At 39.9% G+C, this 22,100-nt stretch overlaps 1 protein-coding gene across 5 annotated transcripts in view; it reads right to left on the bottom strand.

Moving 5' to 3' along the window:
* The window catches only part of cdh13 (cadherin 13, H-cadherin (heart)), a 356,911-nt gene that overhangs the window by 185,667 nt on the left and 149,144 nt on the right, over positions 1-22,100 (bottom strand). For all 5 annotated transcript variants that reach the window (XM_044356226.1, XM_044356225.1, XM_044356227.1 and 2 more), the window contains 2 exons: positions 9,895-9,900; positions 9,100-9,252 (listed from right to left, as the gene is read on the bottom strand). In XM_044356226.1, the coding sequence (XP_044212161.1) occupies positions 9,100-9,252; positions 9,895-9,900 (159 nt within the window). The remainder of the gene's footprint in view (positions 1-9,099; positions 9,253-9,894; positions 9,901-22,100) is intronic.

The following is a 22,100-nucleotide window of genomic DNA, read 5'->3' as shown; positions in this document are numbered from 1 at the left end:
ATAGACCACAGGCATTATCAGAGGAGGCAATGGTGTGTGACCCCTGTGTTGTGGTTATATTTCTTAAAGGTAAGAGCTATCATGGTGGCTAGAGTTTTGTTTGCTCACAAGGAGCAGGCAGTGGTCGTGTTAGTGCTGATGGTAATGTGTGTGTGTATGTGTGTGTGTGTTTGCCCTTTATCTCTTGCCCACATACAGGGACTAAGTGCACATCAGGCCTGTTTTCCTGTGTGCAGGGCAGCGTATCCTGCTCTCCAAAGCCCAGGAAATTACAGTCCAGCCAAGCAGAAAACAGGAGTGGGATTTGGACAACAACAGACTTCACCTGTCTTAGGCCTCAGGCTCATAAAGGTAGACCTACTGTAAATGAGGAGGGTGTGAGATTGCTATATGAAACAGTGGTATATGTCTGTTTGAAGTGTGTGGATGTGAGTTTTATGGTACAGCAATGTGACCGGCTGAGAGTGTATTCATTTATCACCACACCCTCCCATTTATATTACACTTCCCTTTAGCACTCTGCACTACTGCACATACATGAGCCAAAATAGCAGCATTTGCTACCTTGTTTGACTGAACGATGTTTGGACCTGTAGGATATATAGAGATATCTAGATAGAGATATGCACAGAGATATACATTCACACATAACAATACACAAGTATACAAGTAACCACCAGAAACTGTAGGTCAAACGTTTGGGCTTTCACCTAGTCACTGCTCTTTCACCTCAGCAACTTGACAAATTAATCAAAAAAATCCTCCTCCTCTGACACCTTAGCAGAAGAAAATAGCATCAGCAGAGCAGGTAGAGCCAAAAGGACAGATAGAGAGGGGAGCAGTGACTGTAAAATTTGATTAAACAACAAAACTGTGCAGGCATTCATGAAATCTGAGCCTTATGCCGCAAGGTGTACGGATCAAAACCTGCAAAGTCACCAAATTAGCAAATTGTGGGAATTATGTGTTCCGTATGTCTGCAAAAATGAAAAGGCTAAGAATTTTAATACATATCTGCGAGAACCTGCCCTGAAATGCTTTAACTAGCATCTTTGTACTGTATGTGTACTGTGTGTAAAGAGGGGATTATTATAAATTAGCTATTATATTTAGAAGAAATGTTTAGAGCAACACTGGGGCGTATTAGCAGGAGGTAGAAGGTGGAGACTGAAGAGAAAAGCAGTAAACCTGTCAACAGACCCCTCATTCCCCCTTCAAACTATAGACCCGGGTATTATATAAACAACAGTGAGTAGCTTATTAGTGCTGAAACAGTCATCTCTCAAATGCACATAAAATGACAGTTTTCTTGGGATGCACTGTGATGTGCGTGGGTTGTGTCATTGTGTGTCTTCCGTGCTTGAAATGCAGTCTGTGCGATCAAATGTTATTCATGCTAATATCATTCATGTATGTTCGAATAGAATGTAGCATGTAAGGAAAACTATATTGTCCAGAATGTCCACAGCTGGTAGCACCTGTCACTCTGTATATGTATTTATGTTATTTATACACCATTCTATTGCTGCATTATAGATCAGACTTCTGTTAGTGTCAGTCTATAATATAGATTCTTTATTAATTCTAATAGAATGGAATTTCATCACAAACTATTTGTGAGTATTATTATTGGACATTACTTGCTTTCAAGGCTGGATAACCAGTTCCCTGTAACAGCAGCGAACTGACAGAAACCAAGGGGCCCCTGCCTCGAGCTCACTATTTTCACTATTTGTAGTAATTTAAATCAATGCAAATGTGTCCTCCAAATTTTACAGCACAGTATCAACTAAAGCCCTTACTAAAAGTCCTGCATCAGTACCTCATCCTGAGGATCCATCCTGTAGACGGACTCTGAGAGAAAATTTAATTTTAAGAACTTTATTTTTTAAGTAAAATTACATGCATTAAACTTTCAAAGGTTTAATACCTATAGCCCAAGGCTGCTCTCTACAAAGTAAAAAAAAAACAACATGTAAAACTCATGTCAAGAGTCAGAGTCAGATGAACAAAGGAGTGATCTGTCAGAGGATGCAACTGTTTGATGTCTACTCTTGCAAAAATGGGTAATTATAGTTAAAACTGTTTTGCTTTACTTATGCAGTTTGACAACCTAACAAAACTCTTTTGAGGGAACAGCTTTGTACAGTTTTTGAATGAAATTCTAAAATTCAAAACAGCTGTCAATTTCCAACTTGGCCTTTCTAGAGTTGAGATAGGTCTATATGTTTTTTTAGTCAGTCCATCCTTTGTCAGTGTGTACTGTGGCTTGACAGGCAGAATATGGGAGCAAAGTATGGTGCCTTTTTAGATCTGCTGTCAAAGGACATCACAAGGGAGGATGCCTGCTTTCTACTGCAAGTCACAGGCTGCAACACCAAAAACAGGATTAGGACGACTTTTGAAGAAATTCTAGTCTGTCTCTAAGAATATTTTTTTATTATTTCACAGAATAAATCTCAGTATAAAAGAAAGTAATTCAAATAATTACATTGTAGCCAAAGACTCTTTGGGTTTTATCAGTATGATTGACTATTGGGGCAGTTAAGAGCCTATTGTATGTGGAAATCACAAAGAAAGACAAGAAATTTTAACTTGAAAGTAATGCCCATTGCACCATTTGTAGCTGTGTGCTTTTTGTCTCCCTCAAATCTCAGCATCTCCAAGGTAAGCACGCACAAAGGACTCAATACACTTATTGTTGTGATGACCTGCATTACTGAGGGTCATCCCTCTACCTGTGTAAACAAGACTGTTATTTATCACTTCACGTTCTATCCTTCCTCCGTTCTAAGCCAATTAGAGATCTTCCCCGCCACTCTCGACCCGACCCAAGCTCGTCATAACCGCGTTGATAAGCCTTGTCCTCCTCCCCATGCCCCTCTCCCTTCCTCTCCATTTTCCATCTCATTAACATTCATTTTCACCCTAAGTGAGCTTAATAAGAAAATAATGTTTGACATTAAATCCTTGTGAACATGTGGCCCAGCTGATCACTGTCTGTTCTTCCACAGCAAATGTTGACTTTGTTAGGGGTTTGTTTGTTTGTTTGGTTGCTTACGTGGTTCCTTTTTATAGCCTACTTAGAATTCCTACTTTCCATCTGTCTTGAGCTGACCTCTTGCTATTGTTATGCTGAAGTTAGGCTGTGATTTTCTTAAATTTTGCTTGGTTTGTGCTTTGACCTGCAACAGTTTCTGCATCCATATATTCCATGCTGAGCCTATACCACGACATTTAGATACCAAGGCGGTTAACTTTGTTGATTTAATCTTTTTCAAAGCCAGTGGCAATATTATTTTGATATGTGATGACCTTGTGGGGAGGTAAGAGCAATTCTTTGCCAACAGCAATCAATCGTTATCATACCACAAGATAGGGAGATGAAGGAAAGAGGGGAGTGAAAAGAAATGTTCAGTACAACCTTGGTTGTCTATACAGCAGAACATTGATGCAGTACCGAATACTGACAAAGACACTCCTGAGCTTAAACATAGAAGGAGGTAGGTAAGTCACAGGGTCTTAAGCAGAGCCCTTCCAGAGGGTTAGTGTTTACTCATATTTGCTTGCACAGACATGAGATTGACATATAATCCTGAACGCGAGGATCCACACTCTTTATCCAAAACCACATCCACTGTAGTAGATCCTAAAGAAGTGTCTCTAGAGGAAACACGATGGTGTTCTATCATCTCTTGATGAATAATAGACTTGACATTTTCTGACATTTGCTTTAAATGTCGCTTCAAAAACATAATAATGGATCAGAGATTTATATGATTATCTCACATGTTTGTGTCCCAATCAATGGAACTGTTAAATAACGTCTTAAATTGATATCTCAAATTTCAACACACATTTTTCTGTAGATCAATGATGTTCGATTGAACAAACTGTATATATAACAGGTACATATAACACGCCACGCAGCAGTGAAATACCCTGAGCTCTTGGTTTCACTTTGCCGACAAAATGCCTTTAGAATAATGGTGATTTTAATCCACATATGAATATTTTATGTTTCATCCTCACAAAAAGCCATTAGTGCCAGTGAGGAAAGGAGACACCCTAAATGAATGTGCCTGGGACAGCCTGCGAGGACCACTTGGCACAATAAAAGTAATACAGTCTTCATTCTGCACACACTGTTGGACCATCAATAAAAAGGCAAAGCTGAATTTGATAGGAGACCCTTATTCTGAGTCATGACTGGGGCACAGACTTACTATCTCCTTACGATTAGAGGAGAGAGCTAGATATCATGCAGGCCTGACTCAGAAAAGGATGAGGATGGGAGGAAGAAAAGCACTGAGAGCGTGTGAAGCCAGTGTGTCCATCATGTGTGTGCAAGTGCATATGCATGTACAGTATGCAGTGGTGGATGAAGTATTCAGATCCTTTACTTACACTAAAAGTACCATTACAACAATATAAATACGCCATTACAAGTAAAAGTCCTGCATGAAAAATCCTACTTAAAAGTACATAAGTATTAGCAGCAAAATGTACTTGAAGTATTAAAGTAAAAGTATTTATTTTGTCCCTCTGATTGATATATTATTATATATGACCTCATTAGATTATTAATACTGAAGCATCAGTGTTAGTTACTGTTGTAGCTGCTGGAGGTGGAGCTAGTTTGAACTACTTTATATACAGTTAGCTGGTTTAGTCCAGTGGTTCCAAACGTAGGGGTCGGGCCCCTCCAAAGGGTCACCAGATGAATCTGAGGGGTCGTGAGATGATTAATGGGAGAGGAAAGAAGAAAAAACAAATTTCTGATACACAAATCTGTTTTCAGTTTTTGGACTTTTTTCTCTAATCTTTGATTGTGGGTGAAATATTGGATCACTTTGAACATTTATTGAAATGAAACCATGTGAGGATTTTAGAGGGAAAAATCACTATTCGGTGCAGCTGTTAAAAACTCATAGAACTCATCTGAAATGTGGCCCCGACTACACACTGCTTTTTGTAAGATGTCAAAAGCCAAAAAGGTTGCAAACCAATGGTTTCATCTTTAATAATGTGCTGTATTTTAAAAGCGTGTTATATTATCCATTGTGTCAAATCTTCATCTGAAAAGTCACTAAAGCTTTCAAATGAATGTAGTGGAGTATTAGTATAAAGTAGCATAGAATGGAAATACTCAAGTAAAGTACCTCAAAATTGTACTTAAGCACAGTACTGGAGTAAATGTGCTTAGTTACTTTAGATCACTGACAGTATGTGCACATAAAGATATAGCAGCTTGCCTTCGGGAATTACAACTATCAGGTTGGAAATAATGATGATCATTAGTGATGGCCCAGACACAATGAAATGTATAATTGATGTTAGAAGATAATTTACTCCAGGCCATAGAAAGAATGGCATATTAGACTGCTTCAGTTTTTTTTTTCACTATGATGGAATTATTTAGCCATTGACTGAAGCCTTCAATTCAGTCTCTGAGCTTTCATAATCAGACTATGAAGGGAAAATCACTCAGAGGTGATTTTTTTTGGAAAGCAGACTTGCTTTCATTTCAGTCTAGAATCACAAGTCAGATACATAATGAAGGCAAGTGAATTCGCTATGGTTAAAACTAAAATCCATAACTTATTTTAGTTAATGTTATTTTATCTGTTATCTACACAACGGTCTGTTATTAAGATGTTAAGATGAATTGAATTATTTGCTCTGGATAGTGTCTTGTTACTATACCTCTCTGACACTTTCAGTAAAGTCTGTTTCTGTGTCTGTTCAAACCACAGCCGTTGCATGAGGAGAGACGTGTTTTCCATCATTTTTTTTTTTGTAGTGTCACAAAATCCACGACACAATGTGAATACTGGAAACATTTTTTGAAGGCTTTAACACAATCTTAAAGAAGCAGCGTTTATCAGAGGTAGCAAGGAAGCCAAAGGTGACAGAAACAAATCACCCAGAGATGACGGTGAATATTGGCTCAGAAGCCTTTGGAAACAACTAGCTATAGTAAGATAAGGGTTTCAATGTTAATTCAGCTTCTTTTGGACAGGCAGTGTGCACAGTAATAAAATTCTGTAGCTTGCTGTTTGACTAAATCACCCTTATCTTGCAAGAGACCCGCTAGCCGTGCATGGCCAACGTTAGTGTCAGTCAGTGTCAGTTATCTAATGTTGTCATGAGTTCATAATGATCATCAAATGAGGAAGCAGTGACAATATTTCAAATGGAAAATATATAATGGAAAATCAGCTCCTTATCTGGTAATACTTTGTTATACATGTGTGGTGGACAATTTCTCTTGAAAGATTATTGTGCACTCTCATATCTGTTGATGTTCTGTACTCAAATGTGCTTAGGATAAGAGGATGTCAGCCGGACATTTAATCTTCTTGTTTGGCGTTTGCTGACAAGTATCAGCGGGGTGCTGCAAGAATGCGATGAGTCAGGATGCAGCTGGAGAGTGTTTTACTGACAGATCACAGGATGTTCAGGGCAGTCTGTGGCAGGTGTGGCTACCAGTGTAAGTATGACTGTTTGGCTGTGTTTGGGAGTCCATATGCATACATATGTGATCCCGGAATAAAATCTGAGGGAAAATCTCTCTCTGTGAAATCTGCTTTTATTACAAAAACTTCCATGACATCTTTAATTAATAAATAATATTCTAATAATGTGTGTATCTACAGTTCTGTTAGCTCTGCTTTCTGTGTTTGCATGAAGTTTTAAATTTCAGGCTATTCGGATATTTTTCCATAATTCTGTCATCTTCTTCTCTCCGTCTCCTCTCTGCTCAGTCATTGTGCCATTAAATATTTCTGAGCTGAACTAAACTTTTCCATACAGAACACAGTCAAATCTTCATGGAGAAGGTCCCCAGACCCTCACTATCTGCTTGTCTCTCTTCTTTCCTGTCCTCTTTTCCCTGATCTCTCTCTGTTTTGTCCCCCAGAGTTCCCTGTACCAACTTTTGTTATGGCCAACCAGGACCCAAAAAACTTTATTCCACCGAGCTGTTACCAAACTTTCAGGAAATACGCAAAAACTATTAGACGAGTGCGACTGCTTTGAAGGTGTGTGTGCTTGTGTATCTGTGTGTCTATAATCTTTGGTAAATGATAGTAGCAATGCTGACAGAGTGGAAAAGGTAACTGCCTTAAGTTTAAAAAGGCGTGTAATTTACAGCCTGGTTGGAGTAACTGAATTCTGTGAAATCTGTGTTCAAGGTCATTTCTCTCAAAGATTTAACATTTTCCTCTTTAAAGGTCAACAAGGGACCAGGTTCAACTTCTTTTAACAGTGCAACCTCTTTCACCTATTTAGCAGATGATAGTCTGTCACAAGTGTTTAATCAGTCCTTAAAGGAATAGTTTGACATTTTGGAAAATATGGTTGTTCCCTTTTTTTTCCCAGGTGACAGATAAGAGGATTGATACCGCTCTCATGTTAGTCCAAAGGAAAATCCACCTATCAGCACTTCTAAAGCTCACTAATTGACACGTTACACTCTGTTTGTTTAGTCTGTACAAAAACAGGTGTAAACATGACGCATTGTTACATCTGTTTGTGTACATACAGTATTAAACAAATTAGATGTGATGTGTTAATTAGTGATCTTTAGAAGTGCCAGTAGGCAGATTTTGTTACCTTAGGAAAGAGCCAATCAAGCTGTTTCCCTGTTTCCAGCCTTTAAGCTAAACTTAGCATAAAGGCTGCCGGCAATAGCTTCATATTTAACATACAAATGTGAGAGTGGTATCGATCTCCTCAACTAACTCTCACCAAGAAAGCAAATAGGCTGATATCACAAAATGTCAAACCATTGCTTTAACCTTTTCTCGGTGGCTTCAGTAACCTGTTTATGTTAAATGCACATAAATGTACACGCTCAGAATTATCAAGTTAAGATCACACACCTGACTTACTGTCATATCGTAAGAGTTAATGTGGCATGTAAACAAGCTGCTTGTTGGTCCTTTTACATCTAGTTTGCAACACATGAGTAAACCCAGATCTTTACGGTGTCGTGAGCACATTGTGTGTCAGAGGACATGACAGTAAGAAATACTGTTTCTATTGCTGCATCATCATTTCTTGTCATATTCACCTATAAAGGAAGGCGGCAGCTTATATCTTTTTATACTATTCTGCTAGCAGACTATTCTATCCAGTAACTGGTGTATTCATTTGGATACAGGGATGCCCACTTACTGGGTGTTAAAGGTGCTTGTAAATAACCTCAATCAGACCAGAACTACTGAAAGCCAATGTCCTGGTTACACCATGCATGTAACAGTCAGCACTGATACCAGAGCAAGGACAGACTAAAAAGGATATATGGTGAATATGTGTTTGTGTTTGCTCCGCTCAGCCTTTGTCTCTGTTCCTCTCCCGTCTGCTCTCCTCTCACATCTGTTGCTATTTACTGTGTGAAATATTTCTGAGTTTTTACAAAAGCCAGTTAGCTTATCAACAGCTTGCACCCAGCTGAACACCCTAACTCACGTCTGGTTTCTGAAAACAGAATAAGATCAATTGACCGACTTGAAAAGTAGATTTTCTCTGCCCCTCTCTCCCTTTCTGTTCTACGAGAAACGCTTTCGTCAGGCAGACAACCCCGAGGGCACCAAACCCGGCAGGCACCTCAAACAGGCTCTAATGTTCTTTTATCATAAAGGAAAGCACTAACTTCCAACTGATTGCATCAATTCAGCCTTCACTAAATAAGGAATCCATCCATTCTCAAATAGTGCTGCCAATAAATGTATAGCGAGGGAGAGAGAGAGAGAGCACTTTCACAAGCCAGCTTCTAACTGTTCAGGTTTCTTCAGTACGCTGAACATATGTTTAATTTAAAAAGAGATAGTTCAAAGTCAATTTTGTATGTACTTTAGATTCTCATGAATAAAAAGGAAATAATCGGTGAACAAAATACGGATTACATGGACACCAAACATGACAAGGAAAACAATAAATGTGTCAAAAGAGAGAGGAAGAGCGCCCAAGTGGACAGAAAGGACAGAAAGGAAGATACACACAGACACAATAAGCACCAGAGCAAGAACAAAGACACACACACACACACACACACACACACACACACACACACACACACACAGGCGTACTGACCTCGTAGGAGTCAAAGTCCTCTCGGTCCAGTGAGCGGCTGACTGACACCTCTCCTGTGTCTATGTCAATGGTGAAGAGACCTTTGGGGTCCTGGTCAGCACCGGGGCCTGTCAGTCGGAAGATATGGTTCCCTGACTTCTCTGATGAAATCACCTGCAGACACACACATGCACGCACACACACACACACACACCAGCTACTATAACAACTGTAAGCCTTTCCTATTTAATTTTGAATCAGCCTATTTCCTGAAGCAAAGAATTAAGGAATTACTACTATTTTTTTTTTCTTTTTCCAAGGGACAGCATAACAAAAAACACTTTTTATTAGAATTTGTTGATATACATTTGAGAAAAAGGAGCTTACTGCGTCTTGAATGGTGATGCACATGCCTGATAGCTACCAATTAAAAATTTATATCAGACAAGACTTTGATTTAATTTCATCAGTTGGCCAATTCATCTAATGTAAAATAAGACAGTCAGCATTGTCTCCATGAGCTTCGGAGGCCCGCTGTGACCACTTATTAATGCATGGTAGGATTCCTTTTAGGTAAGGAAAGTTGAACAGTTAAATATAAACATCCATCCCTTAATAATTAAACTTGAAGATTATGCAGATTATCTTTGTTGTTGTTGCGCCATGGGAGAGAAATTCCGAACCAAAGAACCAGACAGCGTACAACAGTGATGTTTTAGACCAGTCCTGCCAAATTTGTGAGCTTACAACGTCTCTCTCTCATTCTCTCAGACAGGAATGATCTGACCGAGGGACTTTTTAGATAGATGTACTCACATGAGACTGCCGTAGCCAGCGGCATCCGCAGGTAGCCCAGCAACAGGAATGTGCAGGTTAAAAAAAGAAACACACAGAAAACAAAGCATGTTAGATTTACATAGCACAGAGAAAACAGCCGTGGCTTTGTTCAAGTCACTGGTTAGAGACACAAAACAGTAGAATATAAACCCATATTGTCAAAGTGTAATGTGTGGACAAACTCAAGATTATTCACAGGATAACTAGTCCACTAAACACTTGTTGATTTGCTGCAAAGTGACAGATAATTAAACAGTTCCAAAGAATATATATATTCTCATCTTAATAATATATATTCTTTAAAGATCTCCTCCAGAGTTCAGATAATAATTTGTAACTAATGTCTTTATTCCACAAATAAGTTTAATGACCTCATTCAAATCCTTAAAATGACTATTTTACTAATCTACTACCTTCTTCCTCATCAAAAATCCAAAGCCCATGCATGTACAAATATTTTTAATTTCAAAAGCTTCACTGTTGGATGCAAGATATCTTTTATTTTTTACTTCCATTCTCAGTGTACTAAAGGTTTCAATTTTCCACATCACACTTGCGAAAGTGTGCACAATTGGCTCCAAACTCGTTGTGACGTCACAAATCCTGCTCTTAGGTTCATGAATCTTAAACTCAGATTCAAGGTGTGCACAGAGAAACTTTCTCCCTCCAGTAGCTGAATGTGAAAACAGCCCTCTAGTGTCAAACTCTTCACATACATCATTCTGCATAGTGAAGCTCAAAACTGAAGGAAGACGAAGAAAAACACATTTCTGAGTGGAGGGAGACTTTAAGATTAGGGACCAAAATCACAAATTGTCATTGGAAAAATCACTAACGTACTCTAAAATCAAAGCTGAAATTCAGCTCCTTCTTAAGTTTTCACAAAACCAACACCACAACAATATCTCACACTCTGTCTAAATCTTTACAGACTTCCTGAATACTTTCAACAGCCAGTGTAGACTGCACCCTGTATATACATGTTCTTCTGGGCCTCAGCACTGTCACTGTGTGTCAAGGATCTAAACAGTCCCTCTGCACTGTGCCGTGTGATCAGAGGGATGCCATGAGGTCACCTTTAATGAGAAGGGCATCTAAAATGAAGGCCTTTCTACTCCCCACTTGAAAGAGCATGGGAGATGAGACTACAGTATTACAAGCCTATGCCAGATGAAGCTCAAGCCCTCTCCAAAGCTCTCTGGCATTTATCTTGACTATTGCAGTGCCTGTTCAAAATGTGCCTGTTCGGAACGGGCTGATTGCTTGGCCTCCAGCCGTTGCTTCAACCCATAGAAAAAAATATACAGTCAATGTGAGGTGTGAATGAGTGTATACACCAACAACATGAAAGAATCTAACATTCTATTATAAACAGATGTTAAGTATTGTTAATAGTACTGTTCAGTGTCTACTTTTCTCTTTTTAGAGCATGCCATGTGAAAAATCTGTTCTCTGACTCTCTGTACAGCTCAGCTATGATCGCTGGCTGTGCCCATGCCTATGGTTTATTATGGAGTACAAAAAGCAGAGACAAATATTTTTTTGGTGTAACCAACTCATGCAGGGACTCACTATTTTCAATAGTTTTTCATTATTCGACTATGAAAAGCTCCACCTTGAACAGACATGACTTTTACTGTGCAGTATTAATAGTTTTACTTCAGAAAAAAAAAGTTTTGAGTACTTCTTCTACCCCTACCAATACCAATATTCCCAGTTAGAGAAAGGGTGAAAAGTAGCTAAAGCAAGACAGCATTTTTCAGGGGCCCCGAATCACTAAATCCGCCCCTGAAAAACACACCCAAGTTGCAGAAACGCTGGTGAAATACACTCTGGTTCATCGGGTGTATTAGTCGCTTGCTTTGACATAACCACCGCTGTTCTAAAGAAGAACATGGATTTAATTAATGGAGGTATTTTTGCTGGTGGTAACGTCATGAGTGTTCTAAGTTAGTACAACAAACTTACACAATTTGAGTTACAATCATGGCAGAGTGGCACTGTTCCTGTAGGCTATCTATTTGTGCTTGTCGACTTATGCTCAACTCAGTCCGCAGGGTCCTGAAGCCCCACTCTGCTGCTGCACAAAGCACTGTTCGCTTGTTTCATCAAAGTTTATTAATATTGAATGTGTCGTGTGTCCCAAATGGCACCAAATTTGACACTGCATGTCTTTGGGTCCCCAACAATACACCTGCCAAGTGCCAAGCGGATTGGATGAACGGTTCTCAAGATATGTGAAGGACAAATATACATACATAGATACAGACAGACAGACAGACGGAGAGTCCTTGCTGTATAGTTAGATGTCCTGCTTCATCTTTTCCCTCTCACTCCGAGCTCCTTGCTCCCCCACTTGTTACTCTCTAATACGTCCATCCTTGCTCTTCTGCTGAGCACCCATATCTTATTTTCCATTCATTTTCCACTTCTCTGCACCGTCTTGTCCCCACTCCCTCTGCTCTTTCTGTTTGGCATACCAAACGACGAGAGTGGAAAATGTCAAAAGTGTATCAAAAAGACAGCAAAAGGCAGCTATTTGTGGATGATATTCATTAACTGAAAATGTCTCCTCTTTTCTGCTATATCTAACTCTTCTGCTCTTGTCTTATCTTATTCCTCCTCTTTTTCATTTCTTTCTTTCTTAGCTTTGTTCATTTTATTGTAATCTGGGATATTTTTTTAACAGCAGTAATATCACGGGAGCTTCCCCTTACTATGAGTGGCATACAAATCCCTTAACATCTGAAGTTTAACATTAACTTGTACTTTCTTTTGAAGTATTTTCTCATATTTCTATCTTCGTGAAGACATAAATCTCAAACTATACCTATGGACATACACAAACACACACACGCACACACACTCACATACAGATGCAATAGCTGTCATTCAGGACAGAGATATTTCTGAGCAGTAATCACAGTGGCAGCCAGCACCTGCTGAGTGTGACAAACTGGGTCAGATGAAGAAAACCAAAAAAAGAAGGAGGTGCAACATTAGCCGGATTCACAGATGGCTCGGCATCAAAACTCGGATAGATGCGGGTCGAGTGGAGGAAAAAAACATGAGGACACAGAGTGAAAGAGAAAGTGAGAGAGAAGGAAGCGGCGTGTGCGAAAGAGGGGAGATCACTGATAAAGACGCAGTAACTTCAGCTGAAGAGTAAGTGAAGTGTCAGGAGAAGTTTAGTGTGATTAGGAGATGCCTCTGCAGGGGAGAAGTGTAATAATCTGCACTGCACATACACACACACACACACCCTGACTTGCAGGCATGCTGGCATAGAAACGTGCACCTAGTGGCTTTGTCTCCGCTGAGTCCCTCTCCCTCTGTGTGTGTGGGAGGACTGAAGGGAGAATCTCACCTCTTTCTATCAACTCTCATTACCAGCCGAGCAGACATGAAAGACAGTGGAGCTAGTGATACTGCAGGAGGATGACAGGAGGTGTGGCGCTTCTCCGCAACACCAAACACCTCTGAGCACACAGAGAATGAGCACCAAAACAATGTTTCGTCACTGGAGTGTGTGTGTGTGTGTGATTTTGTGTGTTGGCTTGTGTGTATTGAAACCTTGATAACACCTACGGCTGTCTATGTTCCTGTCATGTGTCAGGTAGGGCAACAAACAAAAACGCTTGGAAGAGTAACACAGGTATGTATAAATATGTACACACCACAGACAACTTCTCAGGAAACCTGTTATGTAACTTTTTTTTTTTATGTGTGTGTGCGTGCATGCTTGTGTACGTACCTCAAAAATCAAGACAAAAATCTACCGCTTGAAGCAAAGTATGCCAAAGAGAGTGTAAAGTTGGCCAAAAAAAAAAACATCATCACACTCAATCATTATAATGCAAATTCTGTGTACACACACACAAACACACCCAAGACAAACACATACGTACACTCCCCATGTCCTTGTGTTTTTTGAGGGAGAATGTGGGAGAATTCAGTCTGTGTGCATGTATGTGTGTATATGTGTGTGTGTGTTGTGTTGTGTGTGAGAGAGAGTATACAGTAGCATCCCTCAGTGTTGCTTCTGTTATCCCTATCAAGGTCACACAGGCAGCTGCGAATGACAATCACTGGCCATGAAAGGACTCTTGGGACCAGGCCAGCCCTTGAGTGTGTATCTGTGTGTGTGTATTTGTGTGAGAGAGGTAGAAAGAGGGGGAGAAACTGAGAGAGAGAGAGAGAGAGAGAGAGAGAGAGAGAGAGAGAGAGAGAGAGAGAGAGAGAGAGAGAGAGAGAAGGAAGCAGGTCTGATTGTGCCTGTGAATGGGAGTGCATTTCTGCGTGTGAGACCCCGAGTGTATAAGAATGTGTGTACAGTGTGTGTGCGCGTATAACCGTACAACCATGCCAGGCTTGGACCAGCGCTCTGCCTGATTGTCCCGCCACTCCAGCCTGCTAATGAGATGGACGAGGCGAGGTGGAAAGGCCTGCTGAAGACACCAACTGCTAGAACCAGCAGAGTTCTTAACACTGGACAATGGGGAAAAAAATGGCGCTAATTAACTAGCTTTGATTGGTTCGCCAACCCTCCGCTAATCATTACCCATCAGCCACTGTATTCTGAGCCAATCACAACAAGCCTAAGAGGGGCCAACAATCAAGAGGGACCTTGTTGAAAAAAAAAGAGACACGAAGAGACAAGAGTGTCATTATGCATCAAGTCTGTGTTAAGAGGGTCAACAGCGACTGTTGCAATGGGAAATCCTGCTTTTGAGAAGAAGCTTTCATTTTATAATGTCCAGCTTGTCCTTGCCTCTTCATATGCGGTTTCTTTTTCAACAACAGGGTGCTTTTTTTTTATTCACGTAACCATAAAAATGACTAACTTGTAGTACATTAAGGAATATGAGTATATATTTTAGACTTTTTAGATAAAAAGTTGCATCCATTAAATATCATAAAAACAGCAGATCAAAATGTGACAAAAACAAGTAAATTCAAAGGTATCCAAGGGAGAATAATAAAGTTTAATGGCTGCAGCCACGGAGAATGGTTATGGCTGTCTGTGTTAGCTTGCTCAGACAGCAGGATGAGCAATCACTCAGTCTTGCTTAAGCTCATGCAAGGACAGCATCTCATGGGCAGTTCACACCCAACAAATCTGTTTTTTATTGCTTCCACTGGTTTTTTTTAAGCTCCTCTCATCAAAATGGATTTCACATCTGCTTGATGTGTCTGGGGTTCCAGACATGAACTGGAATTTGCGTCAGATGGTTTTAACTCACCGCCGGGCAAACATCCGCCATAAACAGGCATGATTAACATTCTGAAAGACAGACAGGGAGAAAAAGGCAGGAACTTTCTGGTCTTCCTGAGACAATTAAGAGAATCAATTAGACTAAATGAGGAGGCCCGCAGGCTGCCTGCTTTCTCATGTTGTAACATCTCACAACACAACTTGCTCACTTTCTGCTTGGGAGCTCAGATAGAGTCCTGGTATTGAATGGCTGTTTTTAGTCAGAGGAGGAGAAACAACGAGAAACAAAGTGTGGGAAAGAAAATAAAAAGAACGAAACAGAGAAAGAAAGGAAGAAGAAGAAAGAGTTGACAGACACCAGGTAGAGGGCAACAAGAGAGCAGAAGGAGACAGACTGACAGGCAGAGCAAATCAGGACATGCTGGGTGCTGAAACAATGGAACATAGGTGCCAGACATGTCTATTCTCCTTACTATATTAGCTAGGGCTACAACCAAACCAGGCCCTCGTTCCTCTCACCAACAGTTTTTATTGGAGCTGTCATGTCAAGCCAGACACATTCTGTTGATTTGTGAGCCGGACCCTGAGGCAGGGAAGGATAAACACAGGTTGGATAACTGACAGCTCCAGCACAGCATGGAGAGTTAAGATAGCTTTAGAGAATGAAGTGTTTGATAGCTGATACTGACACATCTGAGATTTTCATTTGCTATTTAATGGGGCACTGTGTGTGTGTGTATGTGTGTGTGCGTGTGAATTAGTGAATCTGAATCACTGGCTATTATAGTCTTTTAGGAAGTACTAAGCATCCAGTAATGAAGCGTTCAGTCATGCCTTTTTTGCAGTCATGACCGCATATTCATACCTATGGGAAATTAAGCTTCCCATTGTTGAGTTGCCAATAATCTATCGTGCATTGCTTTAGTGCTTTTACAACAAGAAAGCAGGCTGCAGGCTAATCACTGACCCATTACACATAAAAAAAAAATACAATGTGAAACCTGATGTGGTGGGTTGGTTGGGTTTAAACCAGTGTGATTAATTCCAATTAAACTAGATCTTGTCAGTAGTTTGTGAAATCTCAGGTCTTACTAAAGGCACACAGTAAAATATAAAACGTGCTTTATAAATACCACCACCAATAAATTCCAACTGCTTTTAATCATAGCAGTAGCGTGTGATCATGGGCAGATGATCACACTGACTAAAAGCCAGACGACATCCTACTACACATCACAATAGCCAAAGACTTTGAACAACAAACCCACATGAGCTTCCCTGCTAAAGTTTTCTTCTTATCTGCAATCTCACTAACATGAAAACATGTGCACTTTGGCTTACTGAGTAACTGACTGAACAAACCAGGGAAAGCGCACCACTAACTTCAGTTTCCAGACTAGATAGGTAATTATCTGCTCTGCTGCAGCACATTAAACAGCATGTAAATGTGCCTGCAAATGTCACTTCGGTCTGTTTGGAAGCTGACGTGGTTCTTACTTCAATACCACTGCTAACAACACTCTGTCTGTCCATGGCTTGTAAGCTACAGCTTATTTCTATGTACTTTGTATGAGTCTGCTTGCTGCTGTCAGTCAAACACATGTGAACTCACCCCTCCAGCCACTGAGTAGAAAAAGAGCATTACTGATTGTAACGATGCTAGCTCGTGTCCTCTAGAGAGTAGGTTGCACTCAGGCAAAACATACATTACACTGTCAAATTCTTTAGTTTATTCCATCAAGCCGGCACTAAGGAGTGTGTAGTTAGGCTAATTTACCATTGCACCACTCTTACTTGCACTGTAATCAGGTCTATGCTACATTCATTTATGTTTCAGTATACAAATGTTTGTTGTGCTCCATGTGCTCCACTTCGTATTACCTGCTGGCCAAGAATCCAAACTGCCAAACAGGAAGTGGGAGGCTCCAAAGAGCTTTATAATACAGGGGGAGCCCAGACTGTACCAGGTGGGTTGGAGTGGGGTGGGATTTGTCTTTTACAGTACCCCAAACAATAAGTATGTCAGTGTTTCTTGTGTTAAGACATTCAGAATAACATGTAGATTTGGTCCATATTGTTAACGATTAGAAAGGTTATTTAGATTACTTGATTGATTGTAATCTAACTTTTTCAGAAGAGGAGGGGCTGACTGTATAAAAGACAGGGATAGAAGCTCCTCATGATGTTTTTTTAATTTGCTTAATTCAGGTGTGGACCTGCTGCTAGTAGCATGTGCTAGCCGCCCCTAGCCATGGGCCTAGCTTAGATATTTAGGTTTACTGATTTCAATTTTGTAAATAGTTTTTTCACCACCTCATACGAAAACCACCTTGACCTGCGTTTTAAAATCTGGGCTGTATTCCAGAGAGCAGGTTTAATGAACTCTGAGTCTAACCTGAAGTCTGAGTTAATGAACCCTGAGATGGAAAACTCTGAATTTTGTTTCCAGAACAGCTGACCTGAGTTCAATCAACTCTGAGTGCGTTCACTCTGTGTTAAGCATGTGCGTGGTGAATGGAGAAAGACTCTTCATCAATTGTCTCCAATACTATGATTCACTATGGCAACAGGTAAATAAAAGGCAGAGTCTCCATTTTCATTCGGTGGAGGCAGAAACATTAATGTGTGTGTGTGGACTGTGATCATTTATCTTAAAAAAGAAAGCAGTGACAGAGCCTGAGTCAGAGCCGGGAAAGGAGTTAATAAGTAACACAATAAAGTTTTATTCAGCGTAGTCCATAAAGTAATAATTCACTATACTTGAATTTCCTTAACAGATGATAAAGTGATGGAATCTTACTGTGTATCAGGCTATACGTTGCATTTTAAATATATTTATTCAGCTTTAATCTGACAGGGACAGGAGACGAAAATATAACTGAAGATTTTAAAGAAATATATAGATGAAACAGATAAGACATATTTTATATAGAGACATATGACTGTAACCTCAGTCTGATCCAGTAATAATGGGTTTGGTGATTTGCAGTTGAAAAGGTACAAACTGAGAGTACATTTTGAGACGTTTATTTGTGTCTTGGCTTAAAAGCATTCAGTGACTTTATTTCAACTATTTCAACAAATGTCAATTTAAACATAGTCACTGAAATGCTGTTAAGACAACTTCAGATAATATGCACCGTATTTAAAAGACAATGTCAAACTACATTTAGTTTGTAACTAACCACAATCCTATTTATAAATATGAACATAATCTCCAATATGACATGAAAACTATGATTGATGAATATTCAATCACTGAGACCAATCACTGTGTGTGAGTGATGGACATAATTATTCATTGATCTTAAGTATCTAAAGCTTCATACAGGTTTTAAAGTGAGATTACACATTATGTGCAAGTAACATTTCAGCGCAGGAACTGCTCCAACAACCTGACAGCTGCCTTATCAATGTGCACAGACATGCAGAGATTTTACTCTGAGCTGAGGGATGAATTCATACTGTGTAATATTTGAATGAGGGTAAAATCTGCTGTTCAAAGAAATGACTGATGCGCATAAAAGTGGAAACTTTAGATAGTCCTTGTGTAACAAACTTATATCCAACCGGGATTTTGACTCTGACATAAAGTAAACCTCCGCTAATGAATGCTTTTCAATGCATGCCTTGATATCGACTGAATGAATGAGGAAATTAAATGTTGTGACAGCTGCTTCAGGCGCTGCAGGAGAGAGGAGAAACTCGGGGTTTGTTGAAGAAAACCTTTAGAGTAAGTTACCTCCGTACCTGGCCCAAAGTTTAAGTTCTTGCTCTCATCCCCTGGTGGCTTCTAAAACCAAACGTACACCGGATGGAGATTACACCTGACTCACAATCTTTACACTGATATTCCCCCAAAGATTTTCTTCCATTCTTTTAATAATAAAGCAAAAACAAAAAACATGTTGACATTATTTTGACTGCAAAAAGGGACAACTAAATGTGATTTAAGTTGGACTTTAAGTAATGATGAATGACAACTCTGTGGAGCACACCTAAATATTTGGAGCAATCCCTTTACTGTTACAGATTACAGGATGCTGGCCTTGTCTTTAATAGTAAGCTAAATCAGTATCCTTTATATAGGTACTGTACTTTTCAGTTGGAGTCAGACTTTTGCTGTGTGTCTGCACACACTCTAAACAAAACATGTCAGCAAACACAAACATATTCATCACATAAAGAGGGACAGACAACTGTCTGTCAAACCATCAGTCTTTGGTCATCACCTGTGATTGGCCTAACACAAGATTTAATAAGATTCCTAGTTTTCTTGACATTAGGAGAATTGCAATTTGAGACCTCCATGAGATGAAGAGGAAAACTGTTCAAATTGGAGTCAGCTGATGGCTTGTCATTAAACAATCAAATAGGTGCCTGAGGACTCTGTCACTATTATGACTGATCTTAAACTTATATTTCAGTTAAACTTTTTAAAATATGCAACACTTCACCATTTGTTTGATACCGGCCATGAAAGATACAGGTAAATGCATGTTTATATGAGTTACTGGGTAAATAAGGACTGGGTTTTTTTGGACAGGATGGGTATTTTCTGGAGAAATGAGTAGAATGTATTTGAGGTGGGCTCTGATACAAAGAGTATCAGCAGATTTCCAGGGACAGTGCTGGGCTGTGAGGCGATTTTGGTGTATGATTAGTGTTGCAGAGCATATGACACATTTAGTCCAAAAAGACTTTTCCCCATTCACAATCACTACCAAAGAAACAGCTGTAATTTGGTGTCACCAACATCCTGAAATTACTCTATTATCAGAATTGGATTCACTGGGTTCATACAAAGTCTGAGCTGTATCAGTCCATTATTTTCATGTTTTTCATGGGTGCAGGGATATGGAGCACTGGGAAGGCCATAGAGAAAAAAATAACTAATTCGATTTAGTAATTCGTGCTCTTGATTTAACATATTTCACCCTCATGCCATCCTCACGTCCAGCGTTCATCCTCACTATGGATCGCTTGGATTTAATAAGGTTTTATTTTGATCTTGGACTAAGATATGAGGATGTACTTTAAGCACAACATTGTGTTATCTGTGAGATCCCTTATAATATAGAGTGCAGAATACGGGATAATGGACTTTTTTGCTTTCACACTTTAATGCTCATGTGGATCTCATCCACTTCATAAAAACTCAGCTTCAGGGTTGTGGACATGGATATATTATCAATCCACCCATCCATTTTCTGTTGCAGCAAAGCTGGAGCCAATCTCAGCTGACTTTGGGCAAGGGTTGGGGTACACTCTGGACAGGTCTCCACTCAATCACAGGGCTGACATATAGAGACAAACAAGAACAGAACCCAAGCACGTACAGGGAGAACATACAAACATATATATGTATGTGTATATATATACACACACATATATGTATATATATATATATATATATAATGTTTTATATTCTCTTAGTACATCCATGGAGCCAGGAGCAATTCCTGGCTGCCTTGGATAAAGCTTAGCTTGAATCAGGAACTGACAGGAAATGTCTTCGTCATTTTTTTCAAACTTCAGGCTGACTGGCAAAATAGCTAAATCGAGAGCATGAATTATTAAATCGAGAGCATGAATTACTAAAGTGGGAGCACAAATTACTAAAATGAGAGCACACATTATTAAATTGAGAGCAAAAATTTGTTTTTTTTTCCTTCATGGCCCCACCCAGGCTCCGTACATGGAGCCAGCAAGAGGTCAAAAAATGTTCAACATATGGAACCGGTGAACAACTTTAACTGGACTGGCCATCTTGGTTCTCTTAATACATCCAGAATGGCAGGAAAATCATGATATATGCATGTTCAGACTGATTATAGAATCACTGAATGATACAGTACTGAGCACTACGAGGACAAATAATTTTTCCTTAAACACTGCAGTTCCCCAACTTCCTATCCCCCGCTGAGAATTATGCCAGATGCACACTTAATCCCAGACATGAGCAAAAAGCAAGGAATAAACTACTTGAGGTATGATTGATTTATCTTACCAAATACTTAAGCAGTCTAAAAAATGGTCCTATCAGCAGTGACTGAAGAGGCGGCTGGCTACTAAGAGGAACATTTAAGCATATCAATTTCATTGCATGCTCCAGCTGCTGTGTGAGTTGTTGTGAGCTGTTTATAGGCCCCCAAGGGAGGGCAGGGGAGAGACCTCTGTATCAAAACAATTCCACAGCTAGCAGGAGGTGTGACATAAACAACAAGGTTCTTACCCTTACCCTGTGAGTCCCGCTGACAGCCAACCCACCCTTGCCCCTCCAGCACACACTCACACACTCCACACATGTGCATGCACGCGCAGAGTCATACATGTCAAATCATAGCCCTTGCAATCTCACCTCTCCCCTGAATCCTACTGCTTATCTCCTGGAGAGAAGGAGGGAGCATGAAAAATGAATGGCTGCCATATGGAAGTGGTAGGTTGCATAAGAAGAGGGAAGCTATTGGTGTGGAAAATCAATTTCACCAAGTCGACAACATATAGCTTCTATTGGGTAAAATAGCCCACATTAGCCTGTCTTCTCATGCAAAGCAAAAAAGTGGAGGTAAAGGAGAAGGATGGAGGGATACAGGGATGAGAGAAAGCTGGAGAGACTTTACGACTGACAAGTGGAGGGAAGTGCAAATGGGGAAGAAAAACAGGCATAACAATGGAGGGAAAGTAATTCATGTCATATACTATACACTATGCGTCCAATTCCTCTCATGACTATGTAAAAGTACCGCACGGGCTATACTCATTAGCTGACACTGTAGCTCAATCCATAGCAGGACCATAGCATACAGAGATAATTTGAGTCCCCTATGGACCGAACTTATCTGCTGACTCTCATTCCTCTCCACTCTCTCCCTGCAGTTCCTCAAGGGGAAAAATGTGCACAAACCCCTGAGGACTTTGGTTGTCCAACCAAAAGTATCACCTAACGATTCGACACATGCATGCGCAT

Source organism: Thunnus albacares, chromosome 7 (genome assembly GCF_914725855.1).
Source record: "Thunnus albacares chromosome 7, fThuAlb1.1, whole genome shotgun sequence".
NCBI lineage: Eukaryota > Metazoa > Chordata > Actinopteri > Scombriformes > Scombridae > Thunnus > Thunnus albacares.
Note: the sequence above shows the minus strand (reverse complement) of the source record. Positions and strands in the feature narration are given on the sequence as shown.